The 19,585-nt window shown below is 30.9% G+C and overlaps 1 protein-coding gene across 1 annotated transcript; it reads left to right on the top strand.

The window, feature by feature from the left end:
* The first annotated feature begins 3,952 nt into the window (after positions 1-3,952).
* LOC145637118 (protein terminal ear1 homolog) lies at positions 3,953-7,701 on the top strand. The gene is made up of 5 exons (XM_081688637.1): positions 3,953-4,625; positions 4,732-5,443; positions 5,556-5,678; positions 5,790-5,931; positions 6,720-7,701. The coding sequence occupies exons 1-5, from the start codon at positions 3,953-3,955 to the stop codon at positions 7,158-7,160; spliced, it is 2,091 nt and encodes a 696-aa protein (XP_081544763.1). The 3' UTR covers positions 7,161-7,701.
* The last annotated feature ends 11,884 nt before the right edge of the window (positions 7,702-19,585 follow it).

Here is a 19,585-nt window from a genome sequence, read left to right as displayed (position 1 = left end):
CACATTGGTAATTCTAGAAACCTATATATATAAGTTTGTTACTTTGCGTGTTAGCATAATGTACATTAAAACTAAATTGCTTTGGTACGGAGTATTTATCATAACAGTGCAAAGGCCAAAAAGAAATTAAACTTTTGATAAAAATGAGTAAATGTTATTATTGTTCTTCCGTTTCTTCACCTTATTTTTGTTAAATGGATTACATTTTTACGAAATTACTAAACTTAAATTAATTTTTTTTTAATAAAATATTGTTTTACTACTATATTGAATTGATTCTGATGAATTTTATTTACTTTTTATTTTATTTTTATTTGAAGTGATGAATTTTATTTACTTCTTTTTACTAAATTTAACTTTTTTTTAATTATTACTGATATTAGTTGAACAGAATGAAAATATCATGGCTTAACATTATTTTTTGTATGATTAAGGATAACATCTAGTACGTAGAAGGTCGATATCAGTCGTGTAATATAAAATACTAATACATAAAATACTTAAAACAAGGTACTCCCTTTGCCATTATATATTTTCAAATATTTAAGGGTAAGTTTATTGCAAGTCTGGAGCAAAGTCTCAACATGAGTCTTAGGGCATGTTCTCTTACGTTGAAATTCAATTCAGTTCAGTTCAGTTTACCTCCTAATTTCCTTCTCTTATAAAATATTCATTTCAGTTCAGCTCCTAATTTCCTTCTCTTATAAAATATTCATTTCAGTTCAGTTCAGCTCAGTTCAGTTCATTTCAGCTCAATTCAGTTCAGTTCAGTTCAGTCAATGAGAACAGGCCCTTACTCAAGATTCTTGCAATAAACTCATCTAAGATTCATGTGAGTCTTACATGGAGTTTGGAAAATCCAAACCCATGTCAAGACTTTGCAAGGCCAATGAAAATTAGTCACCTCACCAACCAAAAGTTTACAATAATTTTTTTTTTTTTTTAAAAAAGATATTTTACAAAAAAATAAAAATATTTGAAAAGGATTAAATGAGTTTAGAGTGAGTCTTGAGATAATGTGTAAATTTGGAGAAAGTCTTGTATGAATCTGACTAATATAAAAGTATTTTAAAGTTAGTGGAAAGCTGATGTGGTAGAGTCTGAAGTCTGGGTCCGGATCTGGGGATAAACTCACCCTAATGGTCAAGTTAGGCCTTGTTCTTTTGAATTGCTCTGCTCCGTCAAAATCTACTATATTAGCTCAATTTGCTCGACTCTAGTGATCAAATCTGCTCTGCTTGTCCAGTAGTTCAAAAAAAAAAAAAAAAAACAGGGCCTTATGTGTACCTAAATGGACAATGGTGCTTAAAAGTTGGAAGAGAAGAAATGGTGGTAGCCGGTACTAGGTAGTATGAATAAATAGGAAGCTAATCAAAAGGAATGAAAAACGTAAGTATGTAACAGCAATAGTAAATAGAGCATGTAAAGCAACAAAGAAAAGATACGGTGAGATTAATAAAAATTAACTACGCCAGAAGGCAGTACTTGTACCTTGGTTATGGTGGTTTTTTGTGACGTTGGAAACTTCATGTTGGACTTGACCATTGAACCCTGCGCTCTTTTCTTAATTAATTAAACTATTTTTCTTAATTTTACATCTTGTTATCCACACTCACCACACCTAGTCTTACCTTGTTATACTATTACTTGGGTTGTTATTTTCCAGATATTACCAGGTTCTTCACTTGTTCTTGTTAAAATTACAAATGTAAGTCCTTTCAAAACAAGTATTACAAATGTAAAGTAGTAATACATGCACTACGTTACCAACATTAATATTCCATACTTGTACTCTATGTATTTTAGCAAATGTAAATAAATCAGGTATAATGAGTATAAGGATTTTTTTTTTAATTACGAGTAGCTTTTTAAAGAGTATTTAGTGTTTGCTCAATATATACGAATTGCGAAGTACAATTTTAATGATTATATACACTATATTCCAGCTATTAAAAAAAAAACACTATATTCCATTTTAGGAACTGAATTGAATTGAAATTACGCTGAACAAAATACATATTACGAGCGCTCCAGGGCGTTAGATAAAGAATAATTATATTGGTTGAAATAGTATTAAGTTAGGAATGTATGACAAAATTACGTGTCGTTCGGTGTAATTAATATTAGTTTTACTCTAAGATTTCCACTTTTAATTATCTTATCTAACGCCCCGGGGCGCTCATTAACTTTTGTCTTATTACAAACCCAATAAATACCCCACTTAATTGGTTTTTTAATTTTTTTTATTAGTTTAGCGTTTACATAAGGTCAAAGTTTGATTAAATCATACAATCAAATCAGATAAAAAATTATAGTTTATATTAGATCAGATCAGATAAAATAAGTTAAATTCAGATTAGATTAAAACAAAAAATAAAGTGAACTAGTGAGAGCCTTAGGACCTGTTCTCATACGATTATTTTCAGTTCAGTTCGCCACTTAATTTCCTTCTCTTATAAAATATTCAGTTCAATTCAATTCAGTTCAGCTTTAATAAGTTCAGTTTAGTTCTAATAAGTTCAGTTCAGCTGAGTTCAGTCAATGAGAACATATCCTTGGTTTTCTCCACTCCAACCTTTTTTATTTTCGAGAAGATTTTTTTCATGTGAAGATGATAATATGTGCAACCTTATTCCTACAACTTCTTCGTCTTCAGTTCGTCATTTCTAATCTTGATCTCGTCGTTTTTTATGTGAGGATGCTCTATTGTCATTGGTGTTCTTGTTGATCTCGTTGCTAGTGTTATCCCTTGTGCTGCTTCATGCCTTCATCTAGTCTACCGTTTCTTTGAGAAACTTTGTTTGTCTTCATTGACTTTCTTGCGAATCCTTTTTTTTTTTTTTTTTTTTTTCTCAAAAGAATAAAATGACACCAAAAAAAAAAAAAAAAAAAAAAAATCAAATTGTAGAAAATTTATTTCACCATATACAACTATACAGAGCGTATATATATCCCTCATTGTCTAGTTACCATCTCATGTCAATGGTCAAAGTCAAGTGAGGATATTTACAGAAGTGCTTTTGCTAAGAATGCTAATCTTGTTACTCTTTGATTCAATCCCACTATAAGTTACAACTTGCAAGAGTAGGTTTGGATTTAGAAGTCCTTATCTTAATTTTCCTTAATTAGGCTTATACGGAGTAAGGGTCGGTTCTCTTATGTTGAAGTTCAGCTCAATTCAGTTCAGTTCAGCTCAGCTCAGCTCAGCTCAGCTCCTAATTTCCTTCTCTTATAAAATATTCAGTTCAGTTCAGTTCAGTTTAGCTCAGTTCAGTTCAGTTCAGCTGAGTTCAGTCAATGAGAACAGGCCCTAACTCAGTAACTTACAACATCGACTTTTACGGAGTACAAGATTTTATTTTCCTCACATTGTTAAAATAAAAATTCACAAAGTATATTATGATTTTTAATAAGTTTTATTATTCTCATTTTTTTATTTTCCTAAAATTCACTAATTCCTATCAAAAAAAGTCGAGTAGAACACATCCTTAATTATGTACTCCGTAACTTGTTAAGATAGGGCATACCGGCATAAGATAATTCGAAGTAGTACAATAGTACTAGTAATGCAGTAAATTTAACATGAGCATCACCCTTTAAATAAGGAAAACCAAACCAAACCAAAGGACCAACATTCGCCCCAATGCCACGTGTACGGCTATTAACCCCCTTTTCTCCTCTCAAGGGGTAATTCTGTAAAATCACAGCTCCAAAAAAGTTACCTAAAGATTAGATAGGATTTTGCATTTTTGGTAATGTTTTGGACTTCAAAAAGAGGTGTAAAACACTAAAAACAACACCCCCTTCCATTCCCTCTCTCACTCACTTTCTCTCTCCTCTTTTCTTCCTCTCCGTCGTACATGGCTGCATAAACCCCCCCTTCTCTCGCCGGAAACCACCGTCTTAAACCCCTCAATTAACAATTTCCGGCAATAATAATACACCCCCAAAAATGGCAGAGAACGACGTCGTTCGATTCCCCGGTAATTTAGACCCTTCTGCTCAAGAGTTCCGCCCCACTTTTATACCCCACCATCACAACTTCCCCTTCTCCCCTCCGCCGCAACAACCACCGTTCTTCCCGGAGTTTCTCTACTCACCTCCTCCGCCGCCGCAGCATCCGCCGCTATCATTCATGACACCGGCGTTACTCCCTCCGTCAATCCCACCGCCGGCGTCATCTCCGACGAGAGCGCTTCTCCTTACCGCCGTCCCCCCTGACGTCAGCGAATCGATCGTACGACGTGAGCTTGAGATATTCGGCGACGTAAGAGCCGTTCAGATGGGGCGAGTCTCGGAAGGAATTGTGACCGTCCATTTTTATGATCTGAGGGCTGCGCATGCAGCGCTTGACGCCGTACGTGAGCAGCACATGCAGCATCAGAATCGGCTCCGACTCCATTACTCGTCTATTTTGGCGCGAACCAACTCCGGTCCCTTTGTGGGCCCTCCTCCGACCCCACCTCCCTCTCCTGGGCTCGTATCGGGCCGGGCCGTCTGGGCCCAGTTCACTATCCCTGCTACCAACGCCTTCCCTGATGGTCAAAATCAGGGCACTCTCGTCGTTTTCAATCTCAACCCCACTGTTTCCGCTCTCACTCTCAAAAACATCTTCCAATCTTTTGGTATGTTTATTTTTTTTTTCTTTTTTTTTTTGGTGAAATTGGATTTAATTGAATTATGAATTGAGAAAAATAAATAAATGATGGTGTGTAAATGTAATAAATGCAGGGGCAGTGAAGGAATTAAGGGAGACGCCAATGAAGAGGCAGCAGAGATTCGTGGAGTTCTACGACGTTCGAGATGCATCTAGAGCGTTGGTTGAGATGAATGGCAAAGAAATCAACGGTCGTAGTGTCATGATTGAATTCAGTCGACCTGGTGGACATTCAAACAAGAAATTCAATAATCACTTTAATCACCATTTTAATCAATCCCCTAATCTCAATTACCACCATCAACAACAACAACAACATATTATCAAACAACCAATTCCTTCTCCGTCACCACCTTCGTCTGTTTTCCCCTTCCGTAACCGCCGAACATCCCCGAAGCAGAATGTTCGACGGCGGAGAAGCTCCCCAATGAGCAGCGAGGAATCACTCGATGTTGCAATGACCGGCCTCACATTGCGAGGCAATGGGGGTAATACTAAACCCAACGGTAGTGGTAGTAATTGTGGTGCTACAAGAAAAGGAGGCAAGAGTGGGAATTCGAATGGGAATTGTTCGAGTTCGGGTTCGAGTTCTACTACTAGCATTAAGCAACAACCCCAACAAGGGCAATCGTCCACGGGTGGTTCGAAGGCGAAGCCGTGGAAAGGTAGACAAAAGAACTTTGATCCGAGGTTTCTGATTAAAGAAGAAGCAATTGTTGACGATGAAAGTGGATGTAAAGATACTAGGACCACCATAATGATCAAGAACATTCCCAACAAGTATAGGTAGGTAATACAATATTATTATTATTATTACTAATCAAATTATTTCCGATAATTAAATTATAAAATTAACATAATATTGATGAATGAGTATATATTTATGGATTGGTGGCAGTCAGAAGCTGGTGTTGAATATGTTAGACAACCACTGTATACACTGCAATGAGCAGATTGCAGTTGCTGGAGATAATCAGCCCTTGTCTTCCTACGACTTCGTCTATCTTCCAATCGATTTCAAGTATTATTTTTTTTTTTTTCTTCTTCTTTTTCTCTCTGATTTATAATTATTTATTGTCAGTTTTTAATTAATAAAAAGGAATTGAAATAAAATAAGAAAATTGAAATGCAGCAACAAATGCAATGTTGGATATGGGTTTGTCAACATGACTTCCCCAGAAGCAACTTTGAGGTTATACAAGTCATTTCATCATCAACATTGGGAAGTTTTCAATTCTCGCAAGATTTGTGAAGTCACCTATGCTCGAGTTCAGGTACTAATCTCGTGAAGGAGGGAGTATTATTAATCAATAATCATATTTTCTCTCTTTTATTTTTGTTCTTTTCCTAGTTTTTTTGCTTTTTTTCTGCGTACAAACAATTTCTGCTCACGTATTGGTGAATAATTGCAATATTTGACTACAACCCATTGGGTGCATAAAAAAAGATAAAGCCGTAGTTTTTATTCACATTTTTGGTTAATTCATGGTTGGAGTGGGGGGTAGTACCATTATAAAATTACTTTTCAAAATCTAACAAATGTACAAAAACACAAGCGTCTTATTATTATTATGAAACAGAGGGAATATATCGAACTTAATTATAGTTCATTTCATGTGAGAGTATCTTCTTTTTGCTAGCTAATTTTGCCTAATGTGGAATGGTGATAGATTGTTACTAGTATCAATTGGTCAATTAGCTAGCTAATGTTGCTTAATGAATAATAGTATTGCTCAAGTACATAAAGACTTTAAGTTGAATTCTTTTGTTGTACTTGTTAGTTCATTTAAAACTATTTATTTATTTATTTTTTCCTTAGGTATGCACAATTTACTACTCTTTCCAACATCTCAACTCCCCTAGTGTTTCGTGAAAAAATTCACATAAAAAGGAAAAAAAAATTAAGAAAAAAGCCAGCATAAAAACATCTTTTTCTACTGTCTTTTTGAAGACAGCGAAATATAGTACATATATTAAATTAATTGAATTTCCACACTAACACTATTATTATTATTTTTCTAATGTTTTGAAAATGTAAAAATTAAAATTTAAACAAAACAAGGGTTTGGAAGCATTGAAGGAGCATTTCAAGAACTCAAAATTCGCGTGCGAGAACGACGAGTATCTTCCCGTGGTATTCACCCCACCTCGAGACGGGCGGAACTTGACCGATCCGCTCCCCATCGTCTTCACCAACACCGCCGCAACATCCACCCATCAACACCTCAGCACCGACATCGACGCCTCGGATTTCACCTCCACAACAACCACATCAACATGTACTACTACAACAACCTCCCCAACCACACTCACACACCCTGACGAGCTATATGATCACATCGACGGTGTAGAGCACATCATACTGAACTCCACCATCGCGGAGTGTGACAACGACAACGACATTGATGACGACGAATGTAGTACGTCGTCATCAAACGGCGGCGGAGGAGGGAGTAGCAATAGTAGCATGATGATGATGATGGGGTGTAGTACAGGAGATTAAAACTGAACCCTGGAAAATAGGTGTAGTTGTCTAATCCAAAAAACTTAGTCTCACCATATCTTGAGTGAGTTGACTGGATAGAGAAATGGTTGCATGTTTTGCAGTGCACCGCCGCCTCCTATATACGCATGCACGCCACCTCCTATACTTTTACTCAACTCTCTAATTTTTTGTTTTCATTTTGGGTTTTTAATAATTTATTATTAATGTTTTTTTTAATGTTAATTTTCTGTTGTTGTCTTAATAATTAAGTAAAATCTTGTCTTGTAGTAGTGTTATTGTGTTGTAATTGTGTTAAATTAGGGTAGTTTTTTTTTTAGTTATGATGATTTGTCCTAGGAAAAGAAATTAATTTAATTGTAACTTTTGATCAAGGTTTAAAGGGTTTATTTATTTTTTAACAAAGTATATGATCGATCACTGTTGTTACTTATAGTCTGATCAGTCGTGCTATTTATGATATTTTTATTTCGATTGCCCTCCTTAAATTGTTTGTAATAAGTTGGTTCTATTACCCTAATTAGTGTTTGCCAAATTGGACGTCTAACGATGGAGACGGTCCAAATTAGATTATACGCGCCTTGGTCATTATTTGTGAGCAACTACATATCTATTACATCGATCGCCCTCCTTAATAAGTTTGTAATAAGTTTATTCTTAGTTTGGCCGATTTTGTACATTAAGTTAGCGTTTGCCAAATTGGACGCTAATGATAGAGACGGTCCAAATAAAATTATACGCGCTCTAGCCATTATTTCTGAACAACTATGTATCTATTAGTGTTTCTAGTGGTTAATTAGGGTTGATGAAGATGCATGTGTTTGATAGACTAGGTTTCCATATATAACACGTAAGAATTAAGTATGCTATAGCTGTAAATTGATGAAATAGAAAGTCAAATAAGGAAGTTGGATATTAATGGAAGTAATTTAGTATGGAAGTAAAAGTATATTGAATGTTATATTTATTTTAAGTACATTAAATCTAACAGTATGGCCGACCCCTAGCTAGCAAGTGAAGTGGAGGAGAGTAGGAAATAGGGAAATGTTGATCACTATTTGGAAACTATGAAATTTAAGTCGGGCTTTGAATTTATGAGTGAAAAGGAATGGGGAAAAAATGATGTTAAATTCCCAAAGTCAAAAAATCAGTTTTTCTTTAGATATATAGATCCAATATGTATTTTAACTTACGAGTAGAATTTAGGACATTTTGGTGATATTTATGGCTTGCTTGGTTAGAAGAAAGGAGAAACCATTCATTTATGGTATAATCAAAGTTTGTTTATTTTACCTTATTTTTGCTCATCTAATTTGATTTTATTTGGACCATTTGGTCTAGTCTGATCTAATTTAATCTGATTTTGTATGACCTGATCTAATCTGATCTAATTTAATTGATTGTTATGTGTATGATAATTTTTAAAGAAAAATTATATCCAATGGGGTCTTGTCAGATTCATTAAAATGTGTATTTTATTACTCCGTCCGTGTTTTAATAAGTGTTGCAGTTTGACCAAATACATATGCCGAGACACGATTTTGATCATTTATTTATCTAATTATACGTTAGTATAATTATAGTAAATTGATATTATGAAAGTATATATGTAGTGTAACAAATCCAATAATGTATTTTTCAATAACATTTATTTTTTATACATTAGTAAATTAATCAAGTCAAAACCATTATGTAAATAGTGAAAAAGTCAAACGGTAACACTTATCAAAACACGGAGGGAGTAATATGTATTTTTCATAATTTTTAACATTACAAAATTAAAGATATTTAACAATAAATAATTGCACATAAAACGATGATATAATTTGAACTTATATTTTCTGAAACTAATGAAAATAAGGTGAACTTAACATGGCCTTAGGGCCTGTTCACATTTGCTTAATTTCAGTTTAGTTCAACTCCAATCAGTTCAACTCCTAATTTCCCTCTCTCATAAAATATTCAGTTCAGTTCAGTTCAGTTTAGTTAGTTCAGCTCAGTTCAATAAATGTGAACAATCCCTTATACTTTCTACTTTTTTCGTGTTTTAATAAGTGTTAAACTTTGATTGGCACATAATTTCAGGCAATTTTATTGACTTAAACAAGTAAATGGAGTATTAAAAAAGGTTAATGTTATATGCAACCCTAAATACTGCATATAAGCATTTAATATACTTCTTTTTTTGGTATTAAGCTGAAAATTTATCGAAGATTTATAAGTAAATCGATGTAATAAATGTTTACTTTTTGTCTATTCTTTCCATTTTTTAGCTAAGGGTTGTATACATCTTTTTCCTTAAAAAAATTGTAAATAATAATAAGCTTGATGGGAGTGTACCCCTATACAGCTTGGTGTATATGCTCATGCTTGCACCTCTGAACTTTTGTGTTTCATCAATTCCTTAATCCCTTATTCACGAAACACAAAAAAATACTTGTATGGTGCAACTATGAAAATGATACTCCGTAAAAAATACTTGATTAACTTTCTACTGCGTATGTTATTTTTATGTGACATGTTTATTTTCCACTACACATTGTCCATTTTGATAGCTATTGGTGATTCTAAAGCATAATTCACTCGTGCAAGATCTAATTTAATTTGTCTGAATGGTTATATCCCTTAATTTTAAATTAATAATCTGACAAATTATTTAATACGGAGTATTCCATACCTTCATTTTATTATGTGATATATAGTACACCAACAAATAATTGCAACATTCACATTATGTGCAATAAATATATATATATATATATATATATATATATATATATATATATATATATATATATATATATATATATATATATATATATATATATATATATATATATATATATATATATATATATATATATATATATATATATATATATATATATATATATATATATATATATATATATATATATTTTCTTTTAAAGTTGTCATTTTTCTTTTTATTTATTTTTTTAAAGGATATCATTTTATTAATGTCATTTTTCTTTTTATAATTACACATAATCCATTTTTTTCCTTGTTTCAAAAAATAAAAGTTGTCATTTTTCTACATCTCTCCTAATTACAAGCATTTTATCTTGTTCTTTTCGTTTCATTTGACACTCGTAAACACAAAGTTTGTTTAAAAGTCTATTTTAGATTATTTATTGTACTCCCTCTGTCCTTAAATTACATTCATACTTCTCTTTATTATGTGTGGAATAAATGCTATAAGTATAAATGTAATTTAGGGACGAAAGAAGTATATAATACAAGTATAAAACAAAGGTATTATTAATAATTATAAAAATATTTGTCAAGTGTCTTGAAATAAAATAGGGTCATAGTAAAAAGGGTTTTATATTTTGAGAGAGTATAGAAAAGTGACGGTAGCAATAGATCGAAATCCAAAGCATAAAAACCGCAAAGAGGGTAAAATCTAAAATGTGCGTTGGAAACAGTTGAAGAATCTAGAATGAATAGTGAAAAGGATTTTATATAGAATACTGAATACTCTATTTATTTGAGAGGAGAGTAGTTTCTAATCATTTAATTTGGATAAATAGATTAATAAAAACAGAAGTTGAAACATTCGAAAAGACAGAAAGACAGTTGATAGTAGTAGGCTAGGTAAAGAGGTTAAAGGGGGTGTTACAGAAAAACAAAGAAGCTAAGTCTTAGCCAACCTAAAGTGACCTTTCTTTGGCGCACAAATGGCTTGCCTATCCATATTTCAAGCGCACTGCCTCCTCCTTATTTCTCTCCTTCCACCGCTTCGCTTTCACCTTTTTCTTCTTCTTCTTGGTTTTTGTCTAGGTTTTTCTTCACAACTTGTATTGATCTCCTTTTATTGTCCTTATTTTATTGTTAATTCCCACTTGCATTATTGTCATCGTTGTCTTTATTTTCTGTTAACTAGTTTAGTTGGTTAAATATTATTACTCGCCTACTTGGGTTGAATGATTCCACACGAAATTAATAAACATATACGGAGTATATATAGTGATGACATAGTGTATCTAAGGGTCTGTTTTCTTCAGCTTAATTTTAGTTCAGTTCAGTTCAATTTCGAATTTCCTTCTCTCATAAACAATTTATTTTAGCTCAATATAATTCGATTCAGCTCAGCTCAGCTCAGCTCATTTCATTTCAATAAATGAGAATATATCCTAATTGAGTTTAAAACAAGAACAAGCGCCAGCAAGATTACTCTTGTCCAAGCAACACCAACATGCATTTGTTGGATAAAAAACAAAAAAGAAAAGGTAAACAAAATTATTGTTGAAATACTTTCTAAACAATATACTTCATATGTAAATGTCCGACATTAAGAAAAGAAAAAAACAATAAATTTATAAGGCTAAGGACCTGTTTTTATACGTTTATTTTTAGTTCAAATCAGCTCAGTTTAATTCAGTTCAGTTTAATTTCTAATTTTCTTCTCTTATAAAATATTTATTTCAATTCAGTTCAGTTCAGCTTAATTCAGTCAATGAGAACATGCCCTAAGTGACTTTCTATTGTAATGTAGTTTTGGGTTTAAACTATCTTTGGTTTTATGAACTGAATTTTCTCTCTAGTTAAGAGATGCGACCTATATATAATAAACTGTGACCCAATGGTTATACACTTATACACTCGTACTATAACCTTTTTTGCTTTGCAATATTTATTTTGGACATTTGAAGACGAATTATGTATTTCTACCTCCGTTATAGGTTATATGCAACGATTAGACATTTTCTTTCTCTGTTTTATGTCAAATTGTTGCACATAATTTGTAACGGAGGTTATACTAAAAATTTAGGATGGATGACACAATCTTTTTTTAGTTTTCTTTTGGGTGGGGGTTTGTAATTTGTCAGCTTTTATTTTACTTTTTTTTTTTACTATAGTGTATTTGTATAGGATTTTTATAATATGTAATTTATTACTTACTCCATTTTTCTTTTATTGCACCTTAAGGACTTTTACATTATTCACTTAAATTTATTTGACCATCTTTTGTGATTTATCTATTATGAAAAACATAGTCATGTAGGATCTAGTTACATTCGTCTCGAAATCTACTTTTCAAATATTAACTTTTTATAATTTCTACAAAAGTATAATTAAATATATTAATAGCCAAAGTAATGCATTAGTAAGCGTAAAACCCCTTATAGTGCAATTAAAAAAAAAGACGGAGGAAGTATATAATAAGGGGAAAAACCATAAATAAACTTCAATCCACAAGGTTTTTGGTCAAAAATATTTGCAAGTCAAAATTGAGTGGGAAGGGTAATGAATTCCTAATTTTCTACCTTATGGGGTGTTTGGTAAATGGGAATTGGGGGTGGGAATGAGAATAATAATCCCTAATCTTTGTAAACCCATATTTGGTTGGTGGGAATTAAAAAATAAAAAAAAAATAAAAAATAAAAAACATGGGAATGGGCTTGGGAATATTTAGGTTGTATTCCCTACATTTTATTACTTGGGGGGAGGAGGTAATATTTTGGGGGGAATTCACTAAATTGTTAAAAAGACAATACTATCTCTGTTCTGTGGCATATGTTTTAATATGCAATATGATAATAAGGTCAATCTTGTAAATTTTTCTTTTAATCCCTCTATTGTTCACATATACCAAACATAGGATTTAAAATTTCTCAATCTTATTTCCAAAATAAGCCAAACAAGGGATTGGGATTATTTCATGAATTCCCACCTATTAATTCCCATTCCCACCCTATATTCCCCAAATTCCCAATCCCATTTGCCAAACGCCCCGTTAGGCCTCAAGGGTGTTTGATATGTGAGAATGGGAATTGGGAATAAACATATGGAAATTTAAAGTCTCGTGTTTGTTTTGTGGGAATAGGAATATAAATAGAGAAATGGGAATGGTTTATTCCAAGATTTTATTACCTAAGGGGTAGGTAATGGAGATGGGAATTGAGAAATGGAGTGAAAAGACCAAATTGCCATTAACTATAACATAGAGAAAAATATTTGACAAGGGTATTTAAGTAAAATTTGTATATATTACTCAAGTTATGCCCAACGCATACCAAATAACTTATTGAACGTAACTATTTTATGAATTCCCTATCCCTTTCCCACTCTATAACCTCCAAATTCTCATTCTCACATGCCAAATGTCCAGTTAAAGTATTTATACTGAAAGTTAAATCTCTAATTTCAAGATTGAAAGGGACAATTTTCCAATTGCTTCAATTAATTAATTAACCCATTTTAGATATTACCAATTTTATATATTTCACAAATAATACTCCAAAATTACAAAATAATTAGCGAATTTAGTACTCTGTGTATTATTTCTTCAACATATTTATCTATTTAGGTTAATAAATAATAATATATTATACCCCCTCAGTCCCATATATAGTTCCTGTTGTCCTATTTAGGGATGTTCACGATGCGGTTTGGATCATAAACCGCACCAAACCGCAAAAGTGCGGTTTGTAATTTTTTCAAACCGCACTTTTAAAAAAACCGCCCCAAACCGCACCGCACCGCAAGATGCGGTTTGGTGCGGTGCGGTTTGCGGTTTAACCGTATTTTATTAAAATTGTAATTATTCTTTTTAAGACAAAACTTTTATTTTATATTATTATTAATTGATAATTTAAATATTAAACTCTTTTTATTAACCTTTATTAAACTAATATTAAAAAAATAGCTCATATATTTTAGTTCTTTTATATAATTTTAATGAAAATATAGTATAAAAATCGCAAACCACATTAAAGTGCGATTTGCGGTGCGGTTTGGTCTCAATAATTTTGAAAACCGCACCAAACCGCAAACCGCGATTTGGTCATTTTAAAACACCGCACCGCAATTTTCAAACCGCAAACTGCACCAAACCGCAAAATTGCGATTTGGTTTGCGGTTTGGTGCGGTCTAAACCGCACTCTGTACAACCCTAGTCCTATTATGGAGTGCTAAAATATTGTTCCAGTTTTCATTTTTGGATAATATATAAAGAGTAAAGACCATTATACATTTACTTTTTTTAGCTTTATTTATTCATTATACTTCCTATATTACCATTAAATTTTGCACATATCTTGTACTTTTTTCATTTTTTCTATCCAACTTTTGTTTATAATTGTACTTTTCACCTTTATCAATATAATTCATTAACTTTCGCCTCATATTATATTTTTTATATACCGTGAAAAAATACAAACAGAAACTATGTTATGGGACGGAGAGAGTATATAATACTCCCTCCGTTTTTAAATACTTGCTCCATTTCTCCATGCGCGGAGTTTTAGGAGAAATTGGAGAAAATAATAATATACTTCCTCCGTTCTGTTAATATTGCAACAATGAGGAAATTACGCATCCCAAAACACATTATATATGCTAAATATCTATAATTGTGTAAGAGTAAAAATTGTAAAAAGTTGATATTGTAAAAGTATTAAATGAGACGAATCCAACAAGATCCCACTTGAATATATTTTGCTTAACGTATAACTCATATTATATGGTCAAACAAGAGTGATGAATAGTGCAAAAAGTCCATTGTTGCAATATTAATAAAACGGAGGAAGTATGAAGGTAGTGGGGTAAGTGGAAGAATAAAAAATTGTAAAAAGCAAAAGTAGTGGAGAGGATTGGAGGAAGAAAATATGTGGTGGGTCCACTAGGGGAGAGAAATTAGTTAAATATTATAAAAACGTTCCAAATAAGAAAATTGAGCAACTATTTAAAAACGGCCGGGAAAAAAAAAATGGAACATGTATTTTAAAACGGAAGGAGTACTTCTTAGTAGCTTGATAAGGGCTCTAGGCTGTTCGTTGTTTTTTGGTATCTTGTTTTACGTTGTATTGAAAAAAAAAAACTATTTACACGTACGTTGGTTGATTCATTTCTTTAGTTGCTTTTATGTTTCCCCTCCTTTAATACTGAGCTTTCTTTATCTCAAAAAAAAAAAAAAAAATTCTTTATTTGGAATAGCATAGTAGCATACATCCTAGGTTTTTTTTTTTTTTGAAAGAAAGCATACATCCTAGGTTAGTTTTACCTTGATAGATGAATAATTTATAAAAAAAAATTAACACATGCACTAATTTAGTTTCCTTATAGTCGGATATGACATGGATTGATGGATGAGCTTGGGCCATGAGAAAATCAATCGTAGGCATATTTGATTCACATTAGAGGTACATTATTACAAATATATATTACTCCGTATGATGTTGTTGCTCAAAAGCCATTAGACGTACCATATAGTCATATACTACTGTATCGTCATCGATCATCGTAAATCAAGTTTTAGCTGGTGGTAATGAGTTAGGGTTCTTTGACGATGAAGATATATTCATCTTTTCTGTTCATCTTTAAAGATTCTAACATGCATTATAACGTAATAATTTAGTTTAGGGTCTGTTCTCATTGACTAAATTGAACTGAATTGAACTAAACTGAATTGAGCTGAACTGAACTGAACTGAGCTGAACTGAATATTTTATAAGAGAAGGAAATTAGAAGTTGAACTGAACTGAACTAAACTGAACTGATCTAAGCTGAACTGAACCGAACTGAACTGAATTTCAACGTAAGAAAACAGAACCTTAGTTGTAAAGGTGTGGACAACTTATTATTTTTAGGAATTACTTTCTCTATTTTTATTCATTTGTATAATATTGTACTCATACGCCTTGTTTAATACTTTGGTCATAGATGATACAATAATAATGAAAATGCGTTTGTAAGTAAATTTGTAAGGAAAAATAAAGGTTTTTTCCATTAATGTTAGTTCACCATATATATATATATATATATATATATATATATATATATATATATATATATATATATATATATATATATATATTTTGGTGAAAGAGATGGGAGGAACCCACGCGGTAGTTCACCCTAAATTGTCTATTTCCCTTTATAAATTTTCATTGCCACCTAATACCTCTTATTTCACATGGTAATGAATGATAATGAAAAAAACTTGAAGAAAATACATGCTTGAGAATGAATTTGCATAAGGGGGATTAGTAATAATACAATCCTAATTTTTTACTTAATTTACACATAAAATTCAGTCTCATTAAATTACCATCATTTATAAATTATAACCATGGTCAAATGAACCGATAATGTAATAAAATGTACGTATCCATAGAGTAGTAGGGGTTTGATTTGCACGTTAAGGTTAGTTTGCTTAGCCTTAGACAAGATTCTACCACAAAAGTTGATCGTGACATGTTATTCACCGACAATTTAGTGTATGTGTGGTTACCTAAAATAAAAAGAGAAAAAAAAAACACAATACAAAGTAAAGGAAATCGTAATTATCTATGTACTAGTTGTAGACATAAAATTAATCTTTGAATGAAATATATAGGAGCTGAGGTACATAGGATCATCAAGCAACTAATTAAAATCATTATAGCAAGGAAAAGCTTAAAAGCCTTTGATTACTTTATCTGAAGTAATTAAGATTACCACCAAATATATGAATATGGACACAAACATTACAATTACCACTAATAGCAAATTACATATCTTGATACTTGTAAATTGTCTTCAAAACTCAATCATTCTCTAGGGTCTGTTCACATTTACTAAACTGAGATGAGCTAAACTGAACTGAATTGATTGGAGCTGAACAGAATATTTTATGAGAGAAGGAAATTAGGAGCTGAACTGAACTGAATTGAACTGCAATTAATTTGAAGTGAACAGGCCCTTAGGGTCTGTTCTCATTGACTGAACTAAACTGAACTAAACTGAAATGAATATTTTATAAGAGAAGAAAATTAGGAGCTGAACTGAACAGAAAATAAACGTATGAGAACAGATCCTTAATCATGTAAACTAAGGTATTATTTATAGTTATCAAAATACTCCATGAAATTTACCGATTAATACTCCATACCTCATATTATATACAGGTCATAATATATAATAAATAAATAACCGTTATATATTACTCGTATAAATAAATGGGAAAATACAAGTTAATCTGCAAGATAAACGAATTTTTGTTAATCTGATGGCATTTTTGTAAATATATTGAAAAAGCAAGGTCATTTATTCAGTATTTTTGGTGAGCTGTCCAATTACTGTTTGCTTTTTGCTTTTACTGTTTGGTGAGGAAATTATACATGTACCCCTCAACTAGTACATGAAAAGACATATATACCCCTCCACTAGTACTTGAAAAGACAAATGTGGGGAATTGACTGGGTATTGCTCTAAATAAATCGGGCTTAATGGTTTATGCTATATTATTGTGGCAATCAAATGTCAAAAACAAACTTAATACAAATAAAAAGTTGTCCTATATCCAACTTTAATTTAAATAAAGCATGCACACAATTTTCCAGGAGTGATATATTTGGTAATTCTTGGAATTTGATACATTTAAAACTTGAACCAAATTCACCAAACATAAATTAGGAGTACAAATCACTGATAAAAAAAAAAGTCCACACAACACCTATGTGATGCAGCAAAAGCAGCAGTAAAAGTAATTAAAAAAAAAAAAAGTAAAGTAAAAAAAAAAAAAAATTGAAAGGATAATTTTAGGCAAAAATATAGGTCAAAAAAAGGAAAACCTAAAAAACAATGCAGAAGTATAGCTAATATGTCAAATATGGTTACATACTTCATAGGCATCCTCTTTTTATAGGAATTTTTCTTTTTTAGTTGCTACTGCCACTGCCACCATATTTGCATGCAATTACAATAATATTAATATCAATAATTATTAATAAATGGGCAATAAATAATTGTTCATCCCTTTCATAAATTGCAACGTTTAAATTTTATTATGAAGTACGGAGTATAAAATATTACATTTATAATAACGTTCCTCTATATTTGTACATATGTTCTCTTTGCATCAATTATTATTTTAAATCCGTGCATACTCTTATGTACATATTGCAATATTTGTGGAACGAAAAGGTGTATATGTGGGAGAAGTGAGCTGTGTTCATAAGTGAGGAGGAGCTGCTAATGTTCACATGTCTCCCTCTTTCTAAATTAACGTCAAAAAAGGACTATTTGGTGGTTTGTTATTATTTGATTCACCAGCTGCAGTTTTTTGCAATTTGATTCAGCTCTTTTTAACTTACTCTTTTTTAATTGTAGTCGTACATACATACTAGTACAAGTATTACATGATCTGATCTACTCGTGTAGTTTTTTGAATCAAAATGTTTAGACAACAATTTTGTCTCATTGGAAAAGTCTAACTGACAAATTAGGGAGAAGATAGAATGAATGGCTTTATACAAAACCTAAGCTCATAAGATAGGAAACAATCTTCCTAAAACATATACGTCTAACCATAAATCCTAAAGATATATTCTCAAAATAATATCTTAACATAAATATACTAATTAAATATATTATTCTCTTAAATGATATCTACGGAAAATATATCACACGTATATTTTCCGATATCTCTAACAACCAAGTACTCGTACTAGCTAGCATTAATCAAAATAGGAACTTATGCTAGTTTCATTGTTGGTTTGAAGAAGAGTTTCATGAAGTATTCTAACATTCAGTTTGTTGGTAATTTGGCGTGTTGGTTCTTTTTTTTTCCCCTCTTTTTTCACGTCTAAACTAACATAAACTAACATGGGTTCAGATAAGAGCCATTTAAGGCCCCGTTCTTTAGAGCTGCTTTGCTCTGCTGAAATCTGCTTTGCTCTGCTCTGCTCTGCTTCAATCTGCTCTGCTCTGCCCTGCTCTGCTCTACTTAAAATTAATACTTAATATTAAATTATTATAATAATAATTAATATTTAATAATAATAAATATTTAATAATAATAAATATTTAATATTTAATATTTAATAATAATAATAATTAATATTTTATAATAATAATAATAATAATAATAATAAATAAATAATATTTAATAATAATAATAATTAATATTTTATAATAATAATAATAATAATAATAAATAAATAATATTTAATAATAATAAATAATTAATATTTAATTATAATAATAATTAATACTTAATAATAATAATAAAAATAATTAATTATTGATATTTAATAAAAAAAATAAAAAAAATAATAAATAATTATTAATATTTAATAATAATAATAATAAATTATTAATAATTATTAATAAAAATAATAATAATAATAATTAATATTTAATAATAATAATAATAGTAATTATACTAACAGTAATAATAATATTTGTAACTAATAATATTAATTATAATAACAATAATTGATTTTTATAATAACAATTAATATTAAGATAATGACTAATATTTAAAGATAATACTAATTATTAATCTTTAATAATAATAATAATTAAATAATATTTAATAATAATTATAATTAATATAATAATAATTAATATTTAACTTTAAAAATTTAATGATTATAATAATAATGCGATAATATTAGTAGTAGTAGTAGTAGTAGTAC

The sequence above is a fragment of the Chenopodium album genome, chromosome 1 (assembly GCF_948465745.1).
Source record: "Chenopodium album chromosome 1, dcCheAlbu1.1, whole genome shotgun sequence".
Taxonomy (NCBI): domain Eukaryota; kingdom Viridiplantae; phylum Streptophyta; class Magnoliopsida; order Caryophyllales; family Amaranthaceae; genus Chenopodium; species Chenopodium album.
Note: the sequence above shows the minus strand (reverse complement) of the source record. Positions and strands in the feature narration are given on the sequence as shown.